We start from the raw sequence: 27,690 nt of genomic DNA, 5'->3' as shown, positions 1-27,690 counted from the left end.
CAATCAGAGCTTAAGACCTATAGATTCTATGTAAGTTGATACAGCCACTATGGAGAACAGTATGGAGGAGCTGTTACAGTGGAGGATTACTGGACTGAATGTCAATATTATGACATAGTATGAGTGTGTTTCATGTTTGGTAATTGCAATCATTGTTGCTTTTGTTGTGGTCATCCATGTACAATGCTTGGTGTCAGTCTATTTATCTCTTGTAAAAATAAAATACAGTGTGTGTGTGTGAAAAAAAAAAGTTAAAGATGATTATGATATAAATGATGAAGATTTCTTCAAAAAAAAAAAAAAAGAACTACCATATGACACAGCAATCCCACTACTGGACATATACCCTGAGAAAACCATAATCAAAAAGAGACATATACCACAATGTTCATTGCAGCATTATTTACAATAGCCAGGACATGGAAGCAGCCTAAGTGTCCATCGACAGATGAATGGATAAAGAAGATGTGGCACATATATACAATGGACTATTACTCAGCCATAAAAAGAAATGAAATTGAGTTATTTGTAGTGAGGTGGATGGACCTAGAGTCTGTCATGCAGAGTGAAGTAAGTCAGAAAGAGAAAAACAAATACTGTATGCTAACACATATATATGGAATCTAGTGGTTCTGATGAACCTAGGGGCAGGACAAGAATAAAGGTGCAGACGTAGAGAATGGACTTGAGGACATGGGGAGGGGGAAGGGTAGGCTGGGACAAAGTGAGAGAGTAGCACTGACATGTATACAGTACCAAATATAAAATAGATAGCTAGTGGGAAGCAGCCGCATAGCACAGGGAGATCAGCTTGGTGCTTTGTGACCACCTAGAGGGGTGGAATAGGGAGGGTGGGAGGAAGACGCAAGAGGGAGGGGATATGGGGATAGATGTATACGTATAGCTGGTTCACTTTGTTATACAGCAGAAACTAACACAACATTGTAAAGCAATTATACTCCAATAAAGATGTAAAAAAAAAAAAAAACCTATAGATTCTAAAGTAATTTAGAAAAAAAAATATGCCTCCACAACATGAAAATCTGGAAAGTCCAAGGATGTTATTAAGTTCTCAAAAATGATTTCTGGTTATTAAAATCACAAACAATCCCAAAAAGGAATGAATGGCAAAAAAATCTAAGGAAATTAGTGGTTCCTCAATGACTTCAGACTAATTAAGAACATATTCCCAAGATAAAAAGGATATTTAACCAAGAATAAATTATAAGTATTACTAATATAGAGAAAATGCAAGATTGAGTTCAGCAAAAATACCAAGGACAACAAAATGGTCTTATAAACATTTCTTTGTAAAATAAAGAATAACAGAAAGGTTCATAGGGCTGTTGCTTGGGCAGATGGTGTAACACTGGTGATGTTTATGTCCCCTGTCAAATATGCTCTTCAAACCAAAAGGGTAAGAGTAACTATATCTGAAAACCTTCTTGAAGGACATATGTGCAAAGATTATAGGAGTTCATTCAGGTATTCTAAATAACTTAAGGAGTTCTGACTTAGGTGCTAATACTTCCAAGGAATGAGAGAAGGAAAGAAAGATCAGATGACTGGAAACAGGAAAGGCAATTTTGATTTTCCAAACTGGGGCAGGAGGGATGAGAATTTCACAAACCAGCAATTAGTGATAATGGCTCTAGGGAAGATGATACAAATAGAAGAAGTGGTTTGTGAATACCTAGGAAAGGAAATAAATGTATAAGCCATATGAATTTGGTTAGAACAATGTCAGCAAAACCTTATTTCCTTTACAGATTGATAGTAGAAATGTCAGAGGCAAATGCTTAGTAGCTTCTACAAGGGTCTAACAAATTCTCTTATACCCTTTGCACAATTTAGAAAAATTTGGTCTGCATACTAGAACAACATCTAATACAACAACCATCCTAACCGGAAATGACTACTTTTTAAAATTCCTATGGTCAGCATTTTGCATCCTTGCAAAAAAGGAATTTGAATGAAAAGGAATGAAGGTAGTTTAAGGGACTTATGGGACAACATCAAGCAGACAGCTGTATGCATTATAATTAAATTATAAAAATTTAAAGAGAGAATCTTAAAAGTGGCAAGAGAAAACTTGTTACATGCAAGGGAATCCCCATAAGGCTATTAGCAGATATTTTAGCAGAAACTTTGTAGGCCAGAAGGGAGTTGCATGATACATTCAAAGTGCTAAAAGAAAAAAACTGCCAACCAAGAATAGTTTACCCAGCAAAACTGTCCTTCAGAATTGAAGGAAGGATAAAGAGTTTTCCAGACAAGCAAAAGCTGAAGGAGTTCACCACCATACCGCCTCACAAGAAATGTTCAAAGGACTTCAAGTTGAAATGAAAGGGTGCTAATTAGTAATAAGAAAACATAAAGTATAAATCTCACTGGAAAAGGTAAATGTATAGTTAAATTCAGAATACTCTAATGTGTTGGTGGTGAGTAAATCACTTGTAAGTCTAGTAGGAAGGTTAAAAGATAAAAGTAACTGTGACTACATTTGTTACGAATACTCAGGGTGAAAAGATATAAATTGTGACATCAAAAACATAAAATGGGGGGGGCATAAAAAGGTAGAGCTTTAGTATGCATTCAACGTTAACAGCTTAAAATAGACTGTTATAAGATATTTAAGCCTCATGAGAACCACAAAGCAAAAATCTATAGTAGATACACAGAAGAGAGAAAGAAATCTCATCAGACCACCACAGAAGATCATCAAATCACAAACGGAGAGAGCAAGAGAAGAAAACAAAGGAATTATAAAACAAAGGAACAAAGGAATTATAAAAAAGCCAGAAAACAATGAACAAAATGGCAACAGTAAGTCCACTGTGGATTTCTTTCTATTCTTGTTGGTTAGGACTGCCTGTTGTCCCATGTCTGAATTTTTTTCTTTAACATGTTTTTTCCAACTTTTTCAGACGCGGGACAACAGGCAGTGTAAGACTGTGATCTCTGAGAAAAGGGAAACAAATCAGAATGAGTTATTGCACTAGCTTTCTACCTGGAGAAAGCTGGTCCATTACCCATTGTTCCATCATGACCATCTGCAGGAGTTCTGTGTTTGAGTTTTTAAAAATCTTTTTGTTGCTACTAAGAATTGTGTCTTCTGTATCTTCTGACTGGCCATTGTTCGTATTTGCAAAGGCTTTTGATTTTTTTGTATGCTTATTTTATATCCTGCTACTTCACTAATTTTCATATTGTTTAAAACTTCTTCTTTTGACGGTCTTGGGGTTTTTAAATAGATACACAATCATATCATCTACAGATAGATGTAGTTTTACCTCTTCTTTTTCAATCCTTATGCCTATAATTGTCTTTTCTTATCTAATTGCCCTGGCTTATATCATGGTGGGCACTCCTATCTTCCATTCCCATTTTCAGTAGAAAAGCCTCCCACTTGAGTAAGAAGCTTGCTAATTTTAGTTTGCTTTTATGTTGTTTGCTTCTGCTCCAGATGTTTTAAATTATTTTCTCAATAGATTATCAACTCTTTGGTGGCAGGGACTATGCCTCTCGCTTATGGATCAACCTACCATTCATTCATGTGTTTGAGCAGATATGGAGTATCTTCTCTGCTAGTCACTGGGTTACAAAACAAAACAAAGCCAGCTATGTCCCAGCACCACAGCACACTTCTCCACCCCACCTTCCCCCGCCAAGATTAAGATCTGGTGGGGAATATAGACATGACACAGATAACAGAAGTGTGATAAATTTTCAAAAAGTGATAGTATTAGGTACTCTAGGAACCTATAACAGAATGACGTAACGTAGTATGGGGGAATCAGGAGATGCCTTCCTAAAGAAAGAATATATTAAAGAAAGGTCCAAAGGCAGGAGAGACAGGTGACCCTTTTCTGAAAGAAACCTAATATTTCTGGAGAGGAAAATAGAGTGGGAAAGTGAATCACAAAAGGTGAAGCTTTTGGAGTAGTTGGGAAGACTCGAAGGGTGGAGAGTTTGGTAAGCCTTATCAGGATTTTGGACTTCTTCTTTAAAGTAAAATAGGAACGACGTTGGGGGCGTATATATGTGTGTACATATTTTAATGTTTGATATCTGTTCTCATTGCACAGTGAAAACGAGATCGTAGGATGCTGAGCATATAAGTTACTTGTAACTGCTGCTCATTAACTTTTAAACCAGTGGTCTTCCCCCATAACAAATTGGAATAGCTGGTGGCAGGTGGGTTTTAACTCTGAAAGTTAAGTACTGTTTCTTTCACAAGCAAGAAGTATATTCATGTCTAAATTCTTTTTTTAAAAAAAGTAAGGAACACAGACTTCTTAATGACTGTGAATTTGAATTTTTAATCCATCCAATTACTAGCTCTTTGAAAAACTTACTAAGTTGCTCTAAGCTGGTTTTCTCACCTGTAAAGTGAACTGTTGTTTTAAGGATGAGCTGAGGAAAGCCTTGTGAGGCATTTAGGATTTGGCTGGCACGTATCTATCACGTCTTAGCTGTATTTATCAGCTGTTCTTTAAGAACTTTAGTTCTTAAATAAAAAGAACAACAATAAACAGAAAGAAAGATACAAAGCAACAGGGGCACAGAGACCATAGATTTAGACATCCTGTTAATGATGATATTCTGATTATGCAGGTGAGCAAACTAAATCTTAGGAGAAATCATTAGTTAAGGCTCATGACTAACTAAACAGTAGAGCTGAGGTTTGATTCCACAGAGTCTGGTTCCAGAGGTCAAACTCACTACCCTATGGCCTCTTTTCCCAAAACAGTACATATCTCTTTTAGAAGGTTCTCTCTTGTATTGCAGTAAAAAACTACAAAACCATGTTTCAGCTTGGCAAGAAGAAGAATAAATGGGGACAATTGATTACCTTTGGTATTTGGTTAGTAGGACTAAAAAAGAGTTAAGTCGTAAAAAATTATTTCCTGATTTAGGTGATAATGAAACTTTTTCTTGTTTTCTAGGAGTTCTAGTTAATTAGCTGGTCTACTAACTAGTCAGCTGCTAATGCATAGTTACAGAAGTAATGTTGTATCAGACTGTATATTTTTCCAGTATATGGCACCTTTAAAGGGTGACTTCTATGAGAATGTCTAGCATGTCTACAATGTAGTTAAAGTCAGGAGGTGGTGTGTGTACATCCTCATATGTGTGGGGTTTTCTTCTCTCAGGAGTTGGGGGCGGGACATTAGCAAAAATATAATGAGCTTTATATCAACAAAGCAGTTTGGGGCGGTGCTCTCTGCTTATAACGTAGAAATAATTGTATTTTGTAAGTGACATTTTTGTAAAAATGGCAGAACACCTAAATTAAGTAGCCCACTTACTTCATGTGATACTTAGAATAAGAAATATCTAATGTAATCTCAAAGAAAGGAATAGTTATTTGATGTTATTAGAAATTATCATTGACTTTTTAACTTCTAAATCGGATTGTTTTTAAATTAGAGTAAATGTGTGGGAAATTAGCAATAGTATCATGTTTTATGTCTTAAAGTACTGTTGTTATTTCAGTTCTTAAAGTCATTAATAATACTTCTGAAATTATAATATTTTATTTCACACAATATTTATCAGACCTCTATTTATTTAGAATGACGGGGAATGAACTATAGTCTCTCAGCCTGTTTTTTTTTTTGATAATATGAATAAATTTTTTAAAGAACTCTGTGCCTGTTGTAGCAAATTCGGTCGGTGCTGAAGTATACAAAGGAGGCCTTCCTCTCTAATTTCAGTTTGTATACACCGTTAGACTCTTACTGTGTGTGTGTGTGTGTGTGTGTGCAAATGCATGTACATGCATATATCACATGCCTATGTAACATAGGCACAGTAACTATACAGACATCATTTAAAAGTTAAAGTTAGAGCATATGCTAATGTTACTCTGAAACATATTTAACTCAATGTGCGTATCTTTCCAAGTGAGTACATATAGAATTACTTAATTCAGTTTTTTGAATATTTTATTGTAAGCCTGTTTTTAGTTTATTCATTTACATGCTGACGGAGGTGTAGATTAAGTTCTATTTTTTTCTATTATAAAGAATTCTACTAAGCCCTATAAGATAGGTATTATCTGCTCTGTTTTTGAGATGAAAGTAAGACACAAAGAGGTTATGTAACTTGCCCTAAATTGCACAGCAAGTAAGAAGTGAAGCTGGTGTTAGAATCCTAGCGATCGACTCCAGAATCCACAGTCTTAGATACTGCATTATGTTACTGTTTTCCTTCTGCCCATCTTTACTCTGTTTACTGAATTAGAATAAAAACTTAATGTATAAAATATATCTAATATTAAAACTCTCCTGAGGATAATTTAATATGCTGCCTTAAGGATATTGGAAACCTTAGGGTCACAAATTACACAGCTTTAATTTGGAGTTGTATCTACTATAGAAGTAGAAGGTTTAAGCCATTGGCTCTCAAATGTTAATGTGCATACAAATCACTGGGAGTGGGGGACGATCTTGTTAAAATGTAAATTCTGATTCAATAATCTGGGGTGAGGCCTGAGACTCTGCATTTCTAATAAGCTCCCGGTAATGCCAGTACTGCTGATATACTTGTAAGTAGCAGAGGTTTAGGCAACTTATACTGACCTTTGGCAAATCTTGTCAGTTGTTTTATTGAATCAGTTTCTTATACCATTTTGTTTAGGATACCAATTTTCATAAGTTGTACACATTAAAGATATAATGTGGGAGCTTTCTACTAGTTTCATTTCTATGTCTGTAGCATTTAACATTGTTAGGAAAAATAAATTGTGGCCTCTGTGGTACTAATGCACAGTACTTAAATAAATAATCAGATTTATTTGTGTAATAAATATAGCTTACACACCTTGGTCACCATTTCCACTGTATCATTTTTAATGGAGGGAAACATAACATTTCTTTTCATTTTGAAGGCTGTAGCTGTAGTTGAACTACGAAGGTTGTTTTATCACTATTATTTTATTCTTTAGTAATAGTAAAAATATATTTTACACAGTTACAAAAATGAATTCCTCTTCAGTGCTGTGTGTCAGGCACTATATCAAGTGCTTAATTGGCATGATTTCATTTAATCATCATGAACTCCCTCATTTATTCATTTGTTAGCTCTTTGAGCACCTGCTCTGTTCTAGGAACCGTGCATACAGTGATGCGGCAAGCTTACAGATTCTGCTGTCCCAAAACTTAGCGCATTGGGGGATGCTAGACAGTAATCAAGCAACCATAGAAGTGTGATGGTTGTAAAAGATAAGTTGTTAATTATAATATTTGCTATTGTCTCTACTCTTTCAACCATCAAGAGAATTCTGCTTTTGCCCTCTAGGTTTCTCCCACCTAGCTTCCTCCCCTGCCCCACTCCAGGGAGAATTCTTTCTCTGTCAGCTGGATTCCTGAACTGTTGTGTTGCCAAATTGACCTAATGCATAGGGAGAGAGAAAACTTTAGAAGTAAAGATGAGCAACTTGTAGAAAGAAAAGAAAGAACAGAGGTGGATGGAAATAATTTATAATAAAACTAAATTAAATTTTTAAAAAGAACAGCTGAGGGACACTGTTTACTAATTTAAAGGATTAAATAATCTCTACTTTAAATGGGAGTCTTTTTAAAACCACTTTTATTTTACTAGGTGACACTTAGTAACTCATTTCAGTAAGTTACTTGAATGCTTCCATTTGCCCAACTTTGTGGTAGGAGGTGTAGAAAATCAGGGGCTACCAAAATAGGGTATAATCATGTCCCTACTCTAAAGACTGTTAGAGTTGTTGATGAGAAGATGTTGAAGGATTTAGAAGGTAATGCAAAGCATAGGACATGGGACACACATGTGTGACCCCAGCAGTAGGCACATTCTGGACTAATTAAGCGTGCTTTTAGAGGAATGCTGTTTTTTAAAAAGTATGTGGTTGTCTCTTTTCTGCTAATAGTACTAAGTTATCTTTTGACTATTAACTTGATAGAAAATTCTTTCTGGTATTAATCAGATCTATATATTTGGCCTTTATATTACACTACATTGTTGTGATTTCCAAAACGTTTTGATTTCCCTACTACTATTATAATTTTGGGCTGCATAGGACTGTTTTGAAGATTATTGTAAGAGACTTTAATTTCATTTCTGGATATTACAAGTAGCTCTGTGTACCTGTTTTTCTATTAGAGCGAGAATCTGAAAATTTTTTTTTAATTTTATCTTGGAAATTAGTTTATTCATTATGTTTAATTTTAGGAAATGGTGCTCTTGCAGAACATTCTGAAAATGTGCATATTTCAGGAGTGTCAACTGGTAAGTCATTTTTTGTAATGTTTAAATTTCATGCATGACTTCTATGGTAAATATTGACAGCCACCTGGTATCTTATGAAGTGATATTTGGCTATAAAAATTATTACTGCTTTTTGCAGCATGTAATAAGGAATGAAGTAACTGGAACATGGAGAAATTCTCATAAGATAAAACTGATACTTGCATGCCCATGGATTGATTATATTTTTCCAAACGGACTGCATAATTATTTTTCCATACAAACACTGAACCAAGAGAAAAGTTAGCTCAAGTTGAATTAGTGTTTTCTTTACATACAAAGTTATATGAATGAAATTTATTAAAATGTAATTTTGAACGCTATTCCTAGCATTAGAGCCTTAGAAATTAAGCATTTTGCTTGATTTTTTAGATTAAAAATACTACTATGCATAAAACTGTAGTACTTGAGTGCACAATTTATGTTATTAAAAAGCAACCCAACAACATATTTGTGTGCATGAAATTCAGAAGCTTGTTGAGGTAAATGCATTTCTTCCACTCATCTAAGCTTTTATAACTTAATAATTACTTAAGGGCCCATAACTATTAAAATGTTCATTCTTAAATATGTAAAATAAAAAACAAGGAACTACTATATAGCATGGGGAAATATATTCAATATCTTGTAATAAACTGTAATGGAAAAGAATCTGAAAAAGAATATACATACATGTATACACACACACACACACACACACACACACATAATTGAATCACTTTGCTGTATACCTGAAACTAACACAACATTTTAAATCAACTACACTTCAATAAAAAAAAATTTTTTTTTTCATTCTTGGGTGACTTACAAACTTTGATACCATTTTTGCGTTATCAACTACAATTACTAGGAGAGCAGAATCTTTTATTTTTTGCATATATGGAAATTGAGTTTCTTACTATTATTTTATTATTTCCCTATATTCTTGATAAGTTTTGTGTGATTAAAAAAATTGCACTTGGTATATTTGTCAATTTATTGATTGATTTCTTCATGTCTTCTTGGAATTTTTTGGTTATTTTTTTCTCATGAAGGAAAACTGAATGTTTTTCTGTTTTGTTTTATGTCTCATTTTATATTCAGAAAGTGAATAGACTTAACAAGTACTCTAAGAGTTAGTCTGTGCTAGGCCAAAACAGATTGACAAGCCTGGTTTCCTGAAAATGAAAAGCAGGCACTTTTGCAGCCTGCGTTAATTCTTTTACAGCGTGTTTCCCCATTTTCATATGCTTTCAAATGGCATACAGTTGTGTACATCAAGTTAAAAAAGGTTTGTTTAGAGTTGATCTTAATTTTCTCCCTTTTTCTACTTTGGATAGCTAATGAAAATTATGATTACTTTTCCAAGTTGTAATTATGAAGTAAGAAATTGTGTAGAAACATTTAATTTACACAGCCGAATAGTTACTGTCTAATTCAGTGATTTTCAGATTTTTGTTCTCAGGACCCCTTTTAAGCTTTTAGCAATATCAGGGACTGCTCAGGCTGCCATAACAAAACACCAAAGTCTGAGTGGCTTAAATAATAGATATTTATTTTCTCACAGTTCTAGAGGCTAGAAGTCCAAGGTCAAGGTGCTGGTGGGGTTGGTTTCTGGTCTGAAGACCTTTCTTCCTGACTCGCAGATGGTGCCTTCTCGCTGTGTCCTCACATGACCTTTCCTCTATGTGCACTCAGAGAGAGGTCTCTGGTGTCTCATCCTCTTCTTATAAGGACCCCAGTCCTACAGGAGTAGGGCCCCATCCTTATGAGTTACCTCCTTAAAGTCCCTAGCTTCCAAATACAGTCACGTTGAGGGTTAGGCCTTCAACAAATGAGTGTGGGGAGGACACAATTCAACCCCTAACAAGGACTTCAAAGAGTTTTTGTTTATGTAGGTTATAGTTACTGATATTTACTGTATTAGAAATTAAAACTGAGAAGTTGTTTAAAAACTTCTTTATTTGCTAATGAAAGTAATGTCTGTTGCATGCTTACATCAATAACATAATTTTATTAAAAATGTATTTTCCAAAACAAAAACATCAATAAGAAGAATGGCATTGTTTTATAATTTTGCAAACTTTTTAAAGATTGGCTTAAAAGGAGATACCTGAATTCTCACATCTGTTTCTACACTCAGCCTTTTGTAACATATTGCTTTGTTTGACAATATGAAGACAATCCAGCCTCACATGGTTGTGTAATTTGAAAAGAGAGGAGTATTTCCATAGCCTTTTTCAGAGAATTGTGAATACTCTTCTTTGATACTATACCAAAGCTCAACAAGTGGTGGATTCTTAAAGGTTAGTTGCAAGTGGGATCTGAAACCATATCAGTGAACATTTTGTTCTCTGTTTTACAAAAATCCAGTGGCCTTTCTTGCCCTTTAAATGGGTTTTTTTTTTTCACCATTCATCATTTCATAATATGAATTAGATATTTGAAAATATTCTGAATTATTTGCTGCATTATGTGGATTTACAGGTTTATTGCTGAATTATTTACAGGTTTATTGCTGAATTATTTGCTGAATTATGTGGATTTACAGGTTTATTTTCTCATAGTTCTGGAGGCTAGGCGTCCAAGATCCAGGTATTAGCAGGGTTGGTTTCTTCTGAGGCCCCTTTCTTTGGCTTGTAGATGGCAGTCTTCTACCTGTTATCTTCACATGGTCTTCCCTCTGTGTGTATCTGCGTCCTGATCTCTCCTTATTAGGACACCAGGCATATTGGATTAGGGCCCACCCATATGACCTCACTGTAATTTAGTTACCTCTTTAAAGATCCTGTCTCCAAATCCAGTCACATTCTGAGGTACTGGCAGTTAGGACTTTAACATATTTGGGGTTGACACAGTTCAGCCCGTAACAAAATGAGTGTTTTAATTAAATGTATTTATGTATCAATAAATTACTTAATTTCAGAGCTCAGTTAAACCTTATTTATGCCTTGTTGTTTTTCTGAAGGTTGGTCTTATAAAATCTTTCTTCTATGGAAAGAGAAGAATAACATGAAATCTATTCCAGTCGTACCATTAAAAATATAAATGAATGCTCTCTCAAAAGGTGCTTTTGGATATACAGATTCATTGCAATTTTTCTTTATTTAGTCAATATGGAACTGTAGAAGGTGTAATGCTTGATATAGTATACGCCTTCTGAATTCCTTGCATCCCCAGTTGCAATGAGAGCCCTTTCAGTGCTGGTATAAATGGAAAATTAGCTTTCGGAAGAATCTCTAAATGCAGGACTTGCTTTCTCTTGAGACCAGCAAGCAGCAGAAGTGGTGAGGTGGCTCAGTGCTCTGGAGTGCTGCCTGCTTCCGCTCCTCACCTGCTCTTTTCGCCTCTGCTACTTTATTTGACAGTGCCCAGTGCCTTAGCTCATTCATTCTTTGCATTCTGGAAATTTTAATGACATTTTAGAAAGAATTTTAACTTACGTGCAGTAGTGTTTTCAGGTAATTTGTGGTCCAAATCAGGACACTTTGAAAGCAAAAGGGTATACTGTTTTTAAAAATGCTGATACCACAGGCAAAACCAGAACTGTCCTGGACAGTTTGGGAGGTAGAGCCACCCTATCTGTAGCGAGTTAAATTCATTCAGCATGTATTAAACACCTGACGTGTACCTTGTGCCAAGAAGGGTGGGAGTTAGCAGTAAGTAAAATAGTACTGCCACAGCAACTTACCATTTAATGGAGAAAGTAGACGTGTGAAAAACGCCCCTGTAATGTGGCCTTAATGTAGTAAATCCTATGGTAAATAATGACCACGTTAAGTTAGATCACGAATTTATTTAAAAGACCTCGTTACAATGTCTGGTGTGTAGTAAATGACTTAGTATTTTTCTTACTTTATTTAATTGTGAGTAATACTAAGTACTTAGTTTTGTTTATTCATATAATTTTTATGGGAATTAACAATTTTTGCTTGATAATATAGTTTGGGTTCTTATGCTTAGGGTAATTTGTTTCTACTTCTAACGTTCTAGTCATTTTCATCTTCCTCCTCCTCAAATCTTTGCTTAGAGATATGTTTTTGTCCTTTTGCTGGTCCTTATGCTATAGGAATTGTCATAAGGCAATGTAAATTATCAAAAAGTATACATCTAGTGGCTGTATAATGGAAAAGAATGATTGGATAAAGTATTCTTTTTTATATATTTTTTTCTTTAGAACTTTTCATGGTTCGGAATTTTAAATCTGCTTTCATTTATAAAATAGAGAAAGGAGAAAAGACAAATGGTATTTTTGTAAATCTAATAATATGTGAAAATCATTATGAAATTATATCATAGAAACTGCAAGTAATATAATTGTATATATGAGACAATAGAAAGGCTATTTTAATGTTCTTTTAAAAAATGTCTAAATTAAATGCCTCATGTTCTTTGTTAAATGTCTAAATTTGTAAAATAGCTAATGTATTGCTCATCTACTACATAGAATGAAACATTTTTTTAGATCAGATTGATTTATACACATTGAACAAATATATTTGATTTTTAATATGTATCCACTTTAATTTTACTTGAATTACTTGAATTTTACTCTATAATCTATATTTATTTGAGTCAGAATAATTCTAGATGTAATAACCTATAATGGAAAAGAATCTGAAAAAGAATAGATATATACATATATACACATGTATAACTGAATCGCTTTGCTGGATACCTGAAACTAACACAACACTGTAAATCAACTATACTTCAATTTTTTTAAAAAAGCGTAATTCTAGATATAATTTGATTATGTCCTCATTACTCTTGATTACTTCCAAGTCAGTTTTTTACTTGTTTTCACAAATTCTGTTTATGCGTTATACAAGTTTCATTAAACGTTTAGAAAAATTGGAAAAAGAGCAAAAAGATTACGAAAATCACCCATTAACCCTGCATTCTTGGTCTAATTAATAATATTATAATTTACTTCATTTGTACTTTTTCTGTACATACCTTAAAGATAATTGTATATGCATTTGGATTGTAACTAATTTTATCTCCTGCCTTTTCTATTTAACATTTTATGGAATATATTTTTTTCATAGTTATTTTAATGCCTGTATAAAATTTCCATCCTGTGGCTATATTGTAATGTTCTTAAACATATCAATGGATTCTTTTCCAATGGGTTCTCCCTAGTCTGGATCATGTTGCAAGGAACATATTAATATATATTTAGCCCTTTTTTAATTTCTGAGATTATTTCTTTAGCATAGATTTCTAGAATTGGAATTACTGTATCAAAGGTCATAAGTAATTTAGTGACTCGAGAAACCTTTTGTCAGATTGCCTTCAAAAAGGATTGTACTGATCTACACAGCTATCTGCAAGGTATGAGAGCACTTACACTGCATATAATCATGTTTTTCTGGTGTAACTTTTTTCTTACTGTGTTTCTATTAAAGTCCCAACCTTTTATTTTCCCCAAACTGTTCAGAAATGTAACTGTTTACTTCTCTTTTTGATTCATGGCCTGGAGTTGTGACATTGCAAAGAATAAAAGAATAGGATTGGCTTTCTTTTATGGTTAGGCAAAAACTACCCTGAAATTTAAAAAAGATTTTCTGGTTGCTAGTAGGAACAGATGTTGGGGCATGTGCTTTCTCGACTAGAAAGTTTTTATGTATGAAGTTTAACACGTTATTCCCAATTCACCAGTGATACAGCTGCTAAATGTTCGTACCTCATAACATCTGTAGCTAAAAGCTCTACCTGAGCTTATTAGCCTTATCTTGAGTCTACTTTACATTTGACTTCAAATCTTTTGTCAGGCAAGGCTGAAACTTCTGAGTGTGGAGAAAGAGAGTTATCTGCTTGGGAAGTTTCTTTCTTAATCCTTGTTCATATTAACTGAATTAGCAGAGTATAGAAAATAGTAGTTGTTAGGCGTTGTTCTTCCTATGTTCTGTCAGAATTTTTATTTCATCAAAATCATCACCCTTTCTTGCTTTTGTATTTTTTCATTTTATAGTTCCTATTCTAGTACTCAAAGGCCTAGCACACTGCTGGTCCTATAAGCCTTTTTAAACTAATAATTTAGTCGTGGCCTTTTAAAGTAGGAGATATTATTTTCTAAATTGCAATAGTTTGCTTACAGATTGTTTAGCAACATTTTACAGAAGTGTGGAGCACTGTAGTAAAATGGCTTTTGTTTTAACCACAGTTAAATAATAATACGGTATTTTGAAGTTTCTGTGGAAGAACATCTAGTCTGGTAATACTTTTATTATCCTAGAATTTTCAGATCTTCCAAACAAAAAGTCTGAAAGGAAATGAAGCTTAAACTATAATTATTTGATAGCAGTTTCCAGCTTTTTTTTAAATTTAGAAAAGTTGCATGAATAAAGCAGCAGGTGCAAGTGGCCCTTTGTACCTTTCCTGTTATTTTAATGTTATTTCCAATTATTCAGTTAAATACCTGGACCTCTTGCTAAACTTATGAAAAAGAATTTCACCAATTCTTTTGACCAATACAGTGTCTTTTATCCATGTTTCAAACGGAGAGAAAAAAAAGAAAGCTTATATATTTTAGGGTTTTTAGGATTTTAGAATATAAAAATAGAACTTAGTGTGAACCCAAGAAACTGTCCTTCAAATGAAGAAAGTGAGTGGAGAATACAAGACAGAGTACAGTTTTTTTTAAAAACCAACAACACATTAGTTTAGGAAACTATTAATTTTTAAAGGCATTGCCTGCCTTCAGAGTTTATTTTTGAGACACTTCAGCTTTTGGAGTAGAGCATTGCCTGTAAGTTTCAGAAAAGAAAGTAATGGTAGTATTATATAGTACTATAGTATATAGTATTATAATGTTTATATATTATAAATGTTTATTATATTATATATTATATATACTTTTACATGTAATATATGCTATATAATTAAATATTGTTTATAACATTTTATTATACAATAATATATTTTATGTGAAGCATTTACATAGTCATAACATTTCATATGTTGTCACATATTTACTGAACAATTACATATTTATAGCAAGATTGTTATATCTTAGAATTGTATATTACTATAATAAACAATAAATAAACTCAACAGCAGAACATTAAATGTACCAGTACCATAGACAGAACAGGTTGTAATGTGACAGAAGTGTGCGCTGCTTAGATGTTAGAAGTGAAGTTTATCTTTTCAAGTGAGTGGGCCAGATCCGTTGAAGGTAAAAAAACAAGTTGCATTCAAACATTTGACATTTTCTTCTCCATTCTTTAACTTTGAGAATAAACCTTTTTTTACTTTGAGAATAATTCTTCAGTATGAGATCATGTTAAGTTTTTGTAGTTTTGCTAAGGCATGGATTTAAAGATACTATGCATCTATTGTGCAAAAGCCAGTCACTTAGCAGGTAAGCAAACTGGATTTTGGTTTTCAAGTTGACTAACAGACCAATACAAGTTAGGGGGTGATTTGATCTTAAGCTGCAGTGATAGAAATACAGTATCCAGAACAAAGTCCATCATAGTTCTTTACTCCTCCCTAACAGAGTCTGATATTAGGTTTGTTTCTGGGTATCACTCTTGACAGAAGACACCAAGATTGGAACACTCTCAGAAGAAGATGTGAGTATACTAAAAACTATATCAAGGCTGATAGAAATGACTTAGAAAATTGTGAACTCCAAGGCCAATTTATCTTTGCTCATGTGCTGATTCTGCCTTACCTCTTCTATGTTTCCAGCAAGAATCACAGTAAACTTCAGAAATTAATAGTTTTTCCCTTTCAGGAAATAGAAGTCGTAACATATCAATCGTTTTTATGCTCTTCCAGGAAAAAAATTGCCCTGTTATGTCCTTTTAAAAAAAGATATAAAAGGTTGAATCTTCTGGATTCATTTTATCTTATGCTTTGCTAGCAAAATTCAAAATTATTCTTGCCCTTAGAAATTTTAGGATAAAGCTAGTTAGCTAGTTCCATTAAGAGTACTCTTCTGATCTTATTCATATTGTGCTGTGACCCTATTAGAACTAAAAAAACTGTGTTTTCTATTTTTCCTTCTCTCTTTTTCCATATTTTGTACCTATCTTGACTTTTTAAAATATATATTATTTTACTGCCATGTAGCCTCTGATTATTATTTGTTTGTTCTGGACATTAGTGAGCTTTAAGAGAGCAAGGAATTACCTGCCTTGAATAGAGTTGATGACCAAGTGAATAGTTTGGTCCTTAAAAAAAATCACTAAAAGTAATAGGAATAAAGATATTGCTGTGTTCATTCTTAAGTATCTGTACTAATACAGAGGAATGAATATCCATTTAATATTCATTCTGGATATAGGATTTCCTGGATATAGGATATCCTGCTTGCCGTAGAAATGTATGATTTCTGGAAATAAGTCTGAAAGTAATGAAAGAGTCTCCGGAGTGTGAGTTATAAATTAATATGAAGTTTTCTGCTTGCACTGATTCTTAACTTTTATTTATTTATTTATTTATTTATTTATTTTTGACATCTTTATTGGAGTATAATTGCTTTACAGCGGTGTGTTAGTTTCTGCTGTATAACAAAGTGAATCAGCTATACATATACATACATCCCCATATCTCCTCCCTCTTGCGTCTCCCTCCCACCCTCCCTATCCCACCCCTCTAGGTGGTCACAAAGCACGGAGCTGATCTCCCTGTGCTATGCGGCTGCTTCCCACTAGCTATCTATTTTACATTTGGTAGTGTATATATGTCCATGCCACTCTCTCACTTCGTCCCAGCTTACCCTTCCCCCTCCCCGTGTCCTCAAGTCCATTCCCTACGTCTGCGTCTTTATTCCTGTCCTGCTGCTAGGTTCTCAGAACCATTTTTTTTTTTTTTTAGATTCATATATATGTGTTAGCATACGGTATTTGTTTCTCTCTTTCTGACTTCACTCTGTATGACAGACTCTAGGTCCATCCACCTCACGACAAATAACTCAGTTTTGTTTCTTTTTATGGCTGAGCAATATTCCATTGTATATATGTGCCACATCTTCTTTATCCATTCATCTGTTGATGGACACTTAGGTTGCTTCCATGTCCTGGCTGTTGTAAATAGAGCTGCAGTGAACATTGTGGTACATGACTCTTTATGAATTAAGGTTTTCTCAGGGTATATGCCCAGTAGTGGGATTGCTGGGTATCATGGTAGTTCTGTTTTTAGTTTTTTAAGGAACCTCCGTATTGTTCTCCATAGTGACTGTATCAATTTACATTCCCACCAACAGTGCAAGAGGGTTGCCTTTTCTCCACCCTCTCTCCAGCATTTATTGTTTGTAGATTTTTTGATGATGGCCATTCTGACTGGTGTGAGGTGATACCTCATTGTGGTTTTGCTTTGCATTTCTCTAATGATTAGTGATGTTGAGCATCCTTTCATGTGTTTGTTGGCAATCTGTATATCTTCTTTGGAGAAATGTCTATTTAAGTCTTCTGCCCATTTTTGGATTGGGTTGTTTGTTTTTTTGTTATTGAGCTGCATGAGCTGCTTGTAAATTTTGGAGATTAATCCTTTGTCACTTGCTTCGTTTGCAAATATTTTCTCCCATTCTGAGGGTTGTCTTTTCACCTCCTTTATGCTTTCCTTTGCTGTGCAAAAGCTTTTAAGTTTCATTAGGTCCCATTTGTTTATTTTTGTTTTTATTTCCATTTCTCTAGGAGGTGGGTCAAAAAGGATCTTGCTGTGATTTATGTTATAGAGTGTTCTGCCTATGTTTTCCTCTAAGAGTTTTATAGTGCCTGGCCTGACATTTAGGTCTTTAATCCATTTTGAGTTTATTTTTGTGTATGGTGTTAGGGAGTGTTCTAATTTCATTCTTTTACATGTAGCTGTCCAGTTTTCCCAGCACCACTTATTGAAGAGGCTGTCTTTTCTCCATTGTATCTTCTTGCCTCCTTTATCAAAGATAAGGTGACCATATGTGTGTGGGTTTATCTTTGGGCTTTCTATCCTGTTCCATTGATCTATATTTCTGTTTTTGTGCCAGTACCATACTGTCTTGATTACTGTAGCTTTGTAGTATAGCCTGAAGTCAGGAAGCCTGATTCCTCCAGCGCCGTTTTTCTTTCTCAAGATTGCTTTGGCTCTCAGGGTCTTTTGTGTTTCCATACAAAATGTGAAATTTTTTGTTCTAGTTCTATGAAAAATGCCATTGGTAGTTTGATAGGGATTGCATTGAATCTGTAGATTGTTTTGGGTAGTATAGTGATTTTCACAGTGTTGATTCTTCCAATCCAAGAACATGGATCTCTCCATCTGTTTGTATCATCTTTAATTTCTTTTATCACTGTCTTATAGTTTTCTGCATACAGGTATTTTATCTCCTTAGGTATGTTTATACCTAGGTATTTTATTCTTTTTGTTACAGTGGTAAATGGGAGTGTTTCCTTAATTTCTCTTTCAGATTTTTCGTCATTAGTGTATAGGAATGCAAGAGATTTCTGTGCATTAATTTTGTATCCTTCAACTTTACCAAATTCATTGATTAGATCTACTAGTTTTCTGGTAGCATCTTTAGGGTTCTCTATGTGTAGTATCATGTCATCTGCAAACAGTGACAGTTTTACTTCTTCTTTTCCGATTTGGATTCCTTTTATTTCTTTTTCTTCTCTGATTGCTGTGGCTAAAACTTCCAACACTGTGTTGCATAATAGTGGTGAGAGTGGGCAACCTTGTCTTGTTCCTGGTCTTAGTGGAAATGGTTTCAGTTTTTCACCATTGAGAATGATGCTGGCTGTGGGTTTCTCATATATGGCCTTTATTATGTTGAGGTAAGTTCCCTCTACGCCTACTTTCTGGAGGGTTTTTACCATAAATGGGTGTTGAATATTGTCAAAAGATTTTTCTGCATCTTTTGAGATGATGCTATGGTTTTTCTCCTTCAGTTTGTTAACATGGTTTATCACATTGATTGACTTGCGTATGTTGAAGAATCCTTGCATTCCTGGGATAAACCCCACTTGATCATGGTGTGTGATCCTTTTAATGTGCTGTTGAATTCTGTTTGCTAGTATTTTGTTGAGGATTTTTGCATCTATGTTCATCAGTGATATTGGCCTGTACTTTTCTTTCTTTGTGACATCTTTGTCTGGTTTTGGTATCAGGGTGATGGTGGCCTCGTAGAACGAGTTTGGGAGTGTTCCCCCCTCTGCTATATTTTGGAAGAGTTTGAGAAGGATAGGTGTTAGCTCTTCTCAAAATGTTTGATAGAATTGGCCTGTGAAGCCATCTGGTCCTGGGCTTTTGTTTGTTGGAAGATTTTTTTTTTTTTTTTTTTAAAGGAACCATTTTGAGATATGTCAGAGCACACGGTTCTTTTTTTTTTTTTTTTTTTTTTATTTATGGCTGTGTCGGGTCTTCGTTTCTGTGCAAGGGCTTTCTCTAGTTGTGGCAAGCGGGGGCCCCTCTTCATCGCGGTGCGCGGGCCTCTCAGTGTCGCGGCCTCTCTTGTTGCGGAGCACAGGCTCCAGGCGCACAGGCTCAGTAATTGTGGCTCACGGGCCCAGTTGCTCCGCGGCATGTGGGATCCTCCCAGAACAGGGCTTGAACCCGTGTCCCCCGCATTGGCAGGCAGACTCTCAACCACTGCACCAACAGGGAAGCCCTGTTGGAAGATTTTTAATCCAGTTTCAGTTTCAGTGCTTGTGATTGGTCTGTTTATATTTTCTATTTCTTCCTGGTTCAGTCTCGGAAGGTTGTGCTTTTCTAAGAATTTGTCCATTTCTTCCAGGTTGTCCAATTTATTGGCATAGAGTTGCTTGTAGTAATCTCTCATGACCCTTTGTATTTCTGCATTGTAAGTTGTTACTGCTCCTTTTTCATTTCTAATTCTATTGATTGGAGTCTTCTCCCTTTTTTTCTTGATGAGTCTGGCTAATGGTTTATCAATTTTGTTTAACCTCTCAAAGAACCAGCTTTTAGTTTTATTGATCTTTGCTATCGTTTCCTTCATTTCTTTTTCATTTATTTCTGATCTGATCTTTATGATTTCTTTCCTTCTGCTAACTTTGGGGTTTTTTTAATTCTTTTTTCTCTAATTGCTCTTAGTGTAAGAGTAGGTTGTTTATTTGAGATGTGTCTTGTTTCTTGAGGTAGGATTGTATTGCTATAAACTTCCCTCTTAGAACTGCTTTTGCTGCATCCCATAGTTTTGGGGTTGTCATGTTTTCATTGTCATTTGTTTCTACTATTTTTTGATTTCCTCTTTGATTTCTTCAGTGATCTCTTGGTTATTTAGTAGTGTATTGTTTAGCCTCCATGTGTTTGTATTTTTTAGTTTTTTTCCTGTAATTGATATCTAATCTAATAACGTTGTGGTCAGAAAAGATACTTGATACGATTTCAGTTTTCTTTAATTTACCAAGGCTTGATTTGTGACCCAAGGTATGATCTATCCTGGAGAATGTTCCATGAGCACTTGAGAAGAAAGTGTAATCTGCTGTTTTTGGATGGAATGTCCTATAAATATCAATTAAGTCCATCTTGTTTAATGTATCATTTAAAGCTTGTGTGTCCTTATTTATTTCCATTTTGGATGATCTGTCCATTGGTGAAAGTGGGGTGTTAAACTCCCCTACTATGATTGTGTTACTGTTGATTTCCCCTTTTATGGCTGTTAGCATTTGCCTTATGTATTGAGGTGCTCCTATGTTGGGTGCATAAATATTTACAATTGTTATATCTTCTTCTTGGATTGATCCCTTGGTCATTATGTAGTGTCCTTCTTTGTCTCTTGTAATAGTCTTTATTTTAAAGTCTGTTTTGTCTGATATGAGAATTGCTACTCCAACTTTCTTTTGATTTCTATTTGCATGGAATATCTTTTTCCATCCCCTCACTTTCAGTCCGTATGTGTCCCTAGGTCTGAAGTGGGTCTCTTGTAGACAGCATATGTATGGGTCTTGTATTTGTATCCATTCAGCCAGTCTGTGTCTTTTGGTTGGAGCATTTAATCCATTTACATTTAAGGTAGTTATCGATATGTATGTTCCTATTATCATTTTCTTAATTATTTTGGGTTTGTTATTGTAAGTTTTTTCCTCCTCTTGTGTTTCCTGCCTAGAGAAGTTCCTTTAGCATTTGTTGTAGAGCTGGTTTGGTGGTGCTGAATTCTCTTAGCTTTTGCTTGTCTGTGAAGGTTTTAATTTCTCCGTCAAATCTGAATGAGATCCTTGCTGGGTAGAGTAATCTTGGTTGTAAGTTTTTCCCTTTCATCACTTTAAAATATGTCCTGCCACTCCCTCTGGCTTGCAGAGTTTCTGCTGAAAGATCAGCTGTTAACCTTATGGGGATTCCCTTTTATGTTAATTGTTGCTTTCCCTTGCTGTTTTTAATATTTTTTCTGTGTATTTAATTTTTTATAGTTTGATTAATATGTGTCTTGGTGTGTTTCTCTTTGGATTTATCCTGTATGGGACTCTGCTCTTCCTGGAGTTCATTGACTATTTCCTTTCCCGTATTAGGGAAGTTTTCAACTATAATCTCTTCAAATATTTTCTCAGTCCCTTTTTTTTTCTCTTCTTCTTCTGGGACCCCTATAATTCAAATGTTGGTGCGTTTAATGTTGTCCCAGAGGTCTCTGAGATTGTCCTCAATTCTTTTCATTCTTTTTTCTTTATTCTGCTCTGCGGTAGTTATTTCCACTATTTTATCTTCCAGGTCACTTATCTGTTCTTCTGCCTCAGTTCTTCTGCTATTGATTCCTTCTAGAGAATTTTAAATTTCATTTATTGTGTTGTTCATCCTTGTTTGTTTGCTCTTTAGTTCTAGGTCCTTGTGAAACGTTTCTTGTATTTTCTCCATTCTGTTTCCAAGATTTTGGATCATCTTTACTATCGTTACTCTGAATTCTTTTTCAGGTAGACCACCTATTTCCTCTTCATTTGTTTGGTCCAGTCGGTTTTTACCTTCCTCCTTCATCTGCTGTGTATTTCTCTGACTTCTCATTTTGCTTAACTTACTGTGTTTGGGGTCTCTGTTTCACAGGCTGCAAGTTCGTAATTCCTGTTGTTTTTGGTGTCTGCTCCCAGTGGGTAAGGTTGGTTCAGTGGGTTGTGTAGGCTTCCTGGTGGAGGGGACTGGTGCCTGTGTTCTGGTGTATGAGGCTGGATGTTGTCTTTCTGGTGGGCAGGTCCACGTCCAGTGGTGTGTTTTTGGGTGTCTGTGTCCTTATTATGATTTTAGGCAACCTCTCTGCTAATGGGTGGGTTTGTGTTCCTGTCTTGCTAGTTGTTTGGCATAGGGTGTCCAGCACTGTATCTTGCTGGTCATTGAGTGGAGCTAGGTCTTATCGTTGTGATAGAGATCTCTGGGAGAGCTTTCACCATTTGATATTACGTGGGGCTGGGAGGTCTCTGGTGGACCAATGTCCTGAACTCGGCTCTCCCACCTCAGAGGCTCAGGCCTGATACCCGGCCAGAGCACCAAGACCTTGTCAGCTACACAGCTCAGAAGAAGAGGGAGAAAAAGAAAAGAAAAGAAAAGAAAAGAAAAGAAAGAAAGAAAGAAAGAAAGAAAGAAAGAAAGAAAGAAAGAAAGAAAGAAAGAAAGAAAGAAAGAAAGAAAGGAAGGAAGGAAGGAAGGAAGGAAAGAAGGAAGGAAAGAAAGAAAGAAAGAGAGAAGGAGGGAGGGAGGGAGAGAGGGAGGGAGGAAGAGAAAGAATAAAATAAAGTCATTAAAATAGAAAAAAATTAGTAAAAATAAAAAAGTAATAAAAAAAAGGGACAGCAACCAAACCAAAAGCAAATCCACCAGTGATAACAAGCGCTAAAAACTATACTAAAAACAAAAACAAAAACGGACAGTCAGAACCCTAGGACAAATGGCAAAAGCAAAGCTATACAGAGAAAATCACACAAAGAAGTATACACATACACACTCAGAAAAAGAGAAAAAGGAAGAAAAATACATATATATATATATATATATAAAATTAAAAAGAAGAGAGCAACCAAATCAATAAACAAATCTACCAATGATAATAAGCTCTAGATACTAAACTAAGATAAACATAAAACCAGAAACAAATTAGATGCAGAAAGCAAACCACAAGTCTACAGTTGCTCCCAAAGTCCACCGCCTCAATTTTGGGACGATTCATTGTCTATTTAGGTATTCCACAGATGCAGGGTACATCAAGTTGGCTGTGGTGATTTAATCCGCTGCTCCTGAGGCTGCTGGGGGAGATTTCCCTTTCTCTTTGTTCACACAGCTCCTGGAGTTCAGCTTTGGATTTGCCCCGCCTCTGCATGTAGGTCACCTGAGGGTGTCTGTTCTTCGCTCAGACAGGATGGGGTTAAAGGAGCAGCTGATTCGGGGGCTCTGGCTCACTCAGGCCGGGGGGAGGAAGGGGTACAGAATGCGGGGCGAGCCTGCGGCGGCAAAGGTGACATTGCAACAGCCTGAGTGCCGTTTGTTCTCCCGGGGAAGTTGTTCCAGGATCACGGGACCCTGGCAGTGGCGGGCTGCACAGGCTCCTGGGAGGGGAGGTGTGGATAGTGACCTGTGCTTGCACACAGGCTTCTTGGTGGCGGCAGCAGCAGCCTTACCATCTCATGCCCATCTCTGGGGTCCACGATGATAGCTGTGGCTCGCGCCCGTCTCTGGAGCTCGTTTAGGCGGTGCTCTGAATCCCCTCTCTTTGCGCACCCCAAAACAATGGTCTCTTGCCTCTTAGGCAGGTCCAGACTTTTTCCCGGACTCCCTCCCGGCTAGCTGTGGCACACTAGCTCCCTTCAGGCTGTGTTCACGCCGCCAACCCCAGTTCTCTCCCTGGGGTCCGACCTCCGAAGCCCGAGCCTCAGCTCCCAGCCCCCACCCGTCCCAGCGGGTGAGCACACAAGCCTCTCGGGCTGGAGAGTGCTGGTCGGCAGCGATCCTCTGTGCGGGAATCTCTCTGCTTTGCCCTCTGCACCCCTGTTGCTGCGCTCTCCTCCGTGGCTCCAAAGCTTCCCCCCCCGCCACCCCCCGTCTCCACCAGTGAAGGGCCTTCCTAGTGTGTGGAAACTTTTCCTCCTTCACAGCTCCCTCCCAGAGGTGCAGGTCCCCTCCCTATTCTTTTGTCTCTCTTTTTCCTTTTTTCTTTTGCCCTACCCAGGTATGTGGGGAGTTTCTTGCCTTTTGGGAAGTCTGAGGTCTTCTGCCAGCGTTCAGTAGGTTTCAGTAGGAGTTGTTCCACATGTAGATGTAGTCTTGATGTGTTTGTGGGGAGGAAGGTGATCTCCACGTCTTACTCCTCCACCATCTTGAAGGTGCGCCCTGATTCTTACCTTTTAAACGATAATTAAAAGCTTTCTCATCTTAGACTAGTAAATATTGCTGTTAGAGTGCTACTACTTATTTCCCTAAAAAGAAAAGTTCAGTTTGCTGACTTCTTGAAAAAGTTAGAATGAAATTTGGAGTAATTCTCAGGGATAGTATCACGTCCAACCTCTGTCTCCTTCCGGCTCAGTCCATCCTTAGTGTGTTGACTGTTCTGACATTTCCATTATGACAGCTCAGGTATTAAAGGAGTCTGGGCAACAAGGGTCAAAGAAATCAAGCTGCTAAGTGTGAGCAGCAAACCCAGTCAAGTTGCAAAAAGGGAATTTTCAAACTGAAGGAGTTTCTTCCTGGCCAGGACTTCTTTGGTTCCCTGTTGAGTGGCAGGGGCTGAGCTGTGTCACACGGGGCACAGCCGGCCAAAGGACCACTCTTGTACTTCCACGTCATTCATCTTGCAGATTCTGATACTCACTTGGTACTTGCCCTGTGTTGCCAGTGACCCATGGCCTTCATACTAAGTATGCTTGCTTTGTAAACTCTGACCCATCTGTCCAGTATTAAGCATCTTTAAGAACACAACCACTTTTCACTAATCACCCAGCCTTCTCTACTTTCCTCTTCTCTGTTTCTCTTTCCTTTGAAATAGATAGCTCCCTCAGCATTCACTGCATACCCTTATTGCTTCTATTCTGCCCCATTCCCTAATCAGCTAACCTATAGTTAATGTATATATATGTGCGTTTTATTATTAAAGGCAGTTCTAGAATCCTGTTTACAAAGTCATTTTTTTAATTCCAAAGAGACTAAGGAGCAGTTTCCTCCTGCCTGCAGGCCCCATATAGATTTGTAGCAAACAGGAATCAGTCTTTATAAGCTTTAAATCTAAGTATACCCTCTTTCTCTGTGTTATCATTGATCCTATACCTTTTCTCTCCACATTAATATAGGACCAAGACATTTTTTACCAAAACAGACCGTTTTTAATCTTTATTGAAATTCTATTGAGGCAGCTTTCCACCCACCCCCTGATAATTATTCCAGGTGTCATAGGGAGCTCCCTAGTGGGCAGTAGTGTGTCTTAGTGGTTAAGAGTGCAGTTCTGAAGCCTACTGCCTGGGTTCCAATCCCAGCTGCGACACTTACTTTTTCTGACCTTAGGAAAATAACTTAACTTCTCTGTGCCTCCATTTTTTCCTCATTGGTTAAAGAGGGCTAATAATAGTAAGAATTAAATGCGAAAAGACACAAGAAAAGGAAGTACCTGACAGGCAGTAACATTATCATCAGCCATGGGACCCACAGACCTGACCACACATGCCTCGCTTTGAGTATACTCATGGGCCTTGAACTTGTGAACCATAAGCTTCTGACTTGCAACAAAAATCTCATCTTCAGCACTGTGCACCATACTTAGCCATAAGTTTTCAAACTGGTGCCCTTCTCCTAAATTAACAGTGGGCCAGTTGGTATCTGCTTTCCATACTAATCATCTAACTATACATTTTAATTTTCCCATGTCTCGGTGCCTTTTATTGCTTACATAGGCACAGCATTTTCCATTTATTGCTTGATTCACTTATTACCCTCAGAATCATTCGTACTGTCATCCCATATGGCTGTTCAACAGTCACCATTTGCTTACTAATTTTTTATTTTGAAGATGGTATTTTATTAATGTCATTTATTTCCGTTGGAATCAAACCCTTCTTATTCGTATTTTCAACATGTGGAATTGCTTTTGTATTTAACAGCCAAAATGGAGTTAGTATTTATAAAACACTCTATACTCTGAAAAACGAGATGGCCAAATGATAGTGACCACTGTTGACTATAAATGCTGTCCTTCGCTGTGAACAGGGTGAGCGTGCTTTTGTTTCATACTGAAACTTTCATAAAGTAAAATTTTACAAGTAGAGGAGCTTCTGTATTTGCTTCTTAGCTGATCTCTTTGCCTCACCAGTTTCCCTTCCCACAGGTTACAGTACAGCAAAGTAATCTTTACAGAATATTTGTATCATATCACTTCTTTTAGCAGTAGCCTATCTTGCCTTAACTAGTATCTATAGAACTGAGTCATTAAGTTCTTCTAATTTGGAATGTGCTCTTTTTACTTCTTTTCAATGAAAGAAATACTATGTTAATAGTCGAGTAAACTTGACTTACATAATGCAGGCCCAAATGTAGGCCTTTTTTTTTTTTTCTGTTTGATAATACCCCATGCCCTATGATACATTGCTTTAAATTACTTTATGCATTATATCATTTAGGATCATATTGTCTTGTATGCTCTCATACCTTGGATTCAGTTAATAAGCATAAATAATTTTTACAAAACTTCAATGCCTATGAGAGCATTAATTTTCTTCATGCTCCTCTTTTGTGCTTTTCGTATTTTATCTTGTGTACTTAAGGTGGTCAGTAAACATAGCTGATTTTTACTTATATTTCAGTTTTGTGGTTTGTTAAAACCAAAGGCACAAAGACTGCAGGTCGCTTTTAGTCATAAAATGCCAACAACCCTTGTCAGTTTTGAAAAGAAATCCAATTCTTCATCTGAGGAACAGGAAATTGTACTTTTTCTTTTAAAAGTAGCTCATTTCTAACCATAAATTTCCTTGCGGGCCTCTTTTTTTCAAGCTTTAAAAACCATGAAATCTCAAATTGAAGGGCAGTTTGACGTTACTTTGAAGTTACCCTCTTCTCTCCCATGTGGCCTCTAAAGTAGAGGTTGTTTGAACAGTTTATATTTTTTAAATGGTTGCTTTAAAGATGATAGGTATGGTGTACTAATCTAGTTTTAAAACCATAGTTATTTGCTTTTCTGTGGGATTATTGAACTAGTATCAGAATAAACATGAAGTCTTGAGTGTTTCTCAATCAGTTTTGTCCTGTTTTCTAAACTATACAGCGAGATCTTTGTGTTTTAAACCTGGAAATTATCAAAATCTCATTAAGAACTCCATCAGAGAATCTCTACCTATTTATTCTTCAGTTAATTCTCCTTTTCTTAATTGAGAACATACATGATAAATTTAAAACTATATATATTTAGTTTAGCCTTTTAGTGCATTTTAACCAGTAGCATTGTAATAATGCCATTTTCTTTTATTTTTCATTCCAAATGTCCTGTACACTAGATTCACTACAAATGAAATAGGCTTTTGGGGACTAATC

At 36.0% G+C, this 27,690-nt stretch overlaps 1 protein-coding gene across 2 annotated transcripts in view; it reads left to right on the top strand.

Moving 5' to 3' along the window:
- Nucleotides 1-27,690, top strand: part of LRP12 (LDL receptor related protein 12) — an 82,581-nt gene that overhangs the window by 30,359 nt on the left and 24,532 nt on the right. The window contains exon 2 of one of the 2 annotated variants that reach the window (XM_068526015.1): nt 8,209-8,265. The exons of the other annotated variant lie outside the window; for it this stretch is intronic. Coding sequence (XP_068382116.1) covers nt 8,209-8,265 — 57 coding nt within the window. The remainder of the gene's footprint in view (nt 1-8,208; nt 8,266-27,690) is intronic. 2 annotated transcript variants of the gene reach the window in all.

This window comes from Eschrichtius robustus, chromosome 17 (genome assembly GCF_028021215.1).
Source record: "Eschrichtius robustus isolate mEscRob2 chromosome 17, mEscRob2.pri, whole genome shotgun sequence".
In the NCBI taxonomy this organism is placed as follows: Eukaryota; Metazoa; Chordata; class Mammalia; order Artiodactyla; family Eschrichtiidae; genus Eschrichtius; species Eschrichtius robustus.
Note: the sequence above shows the minus strand (reverse complement) of the source record. Positions and strands in the feature narration are given on the sequence as shown.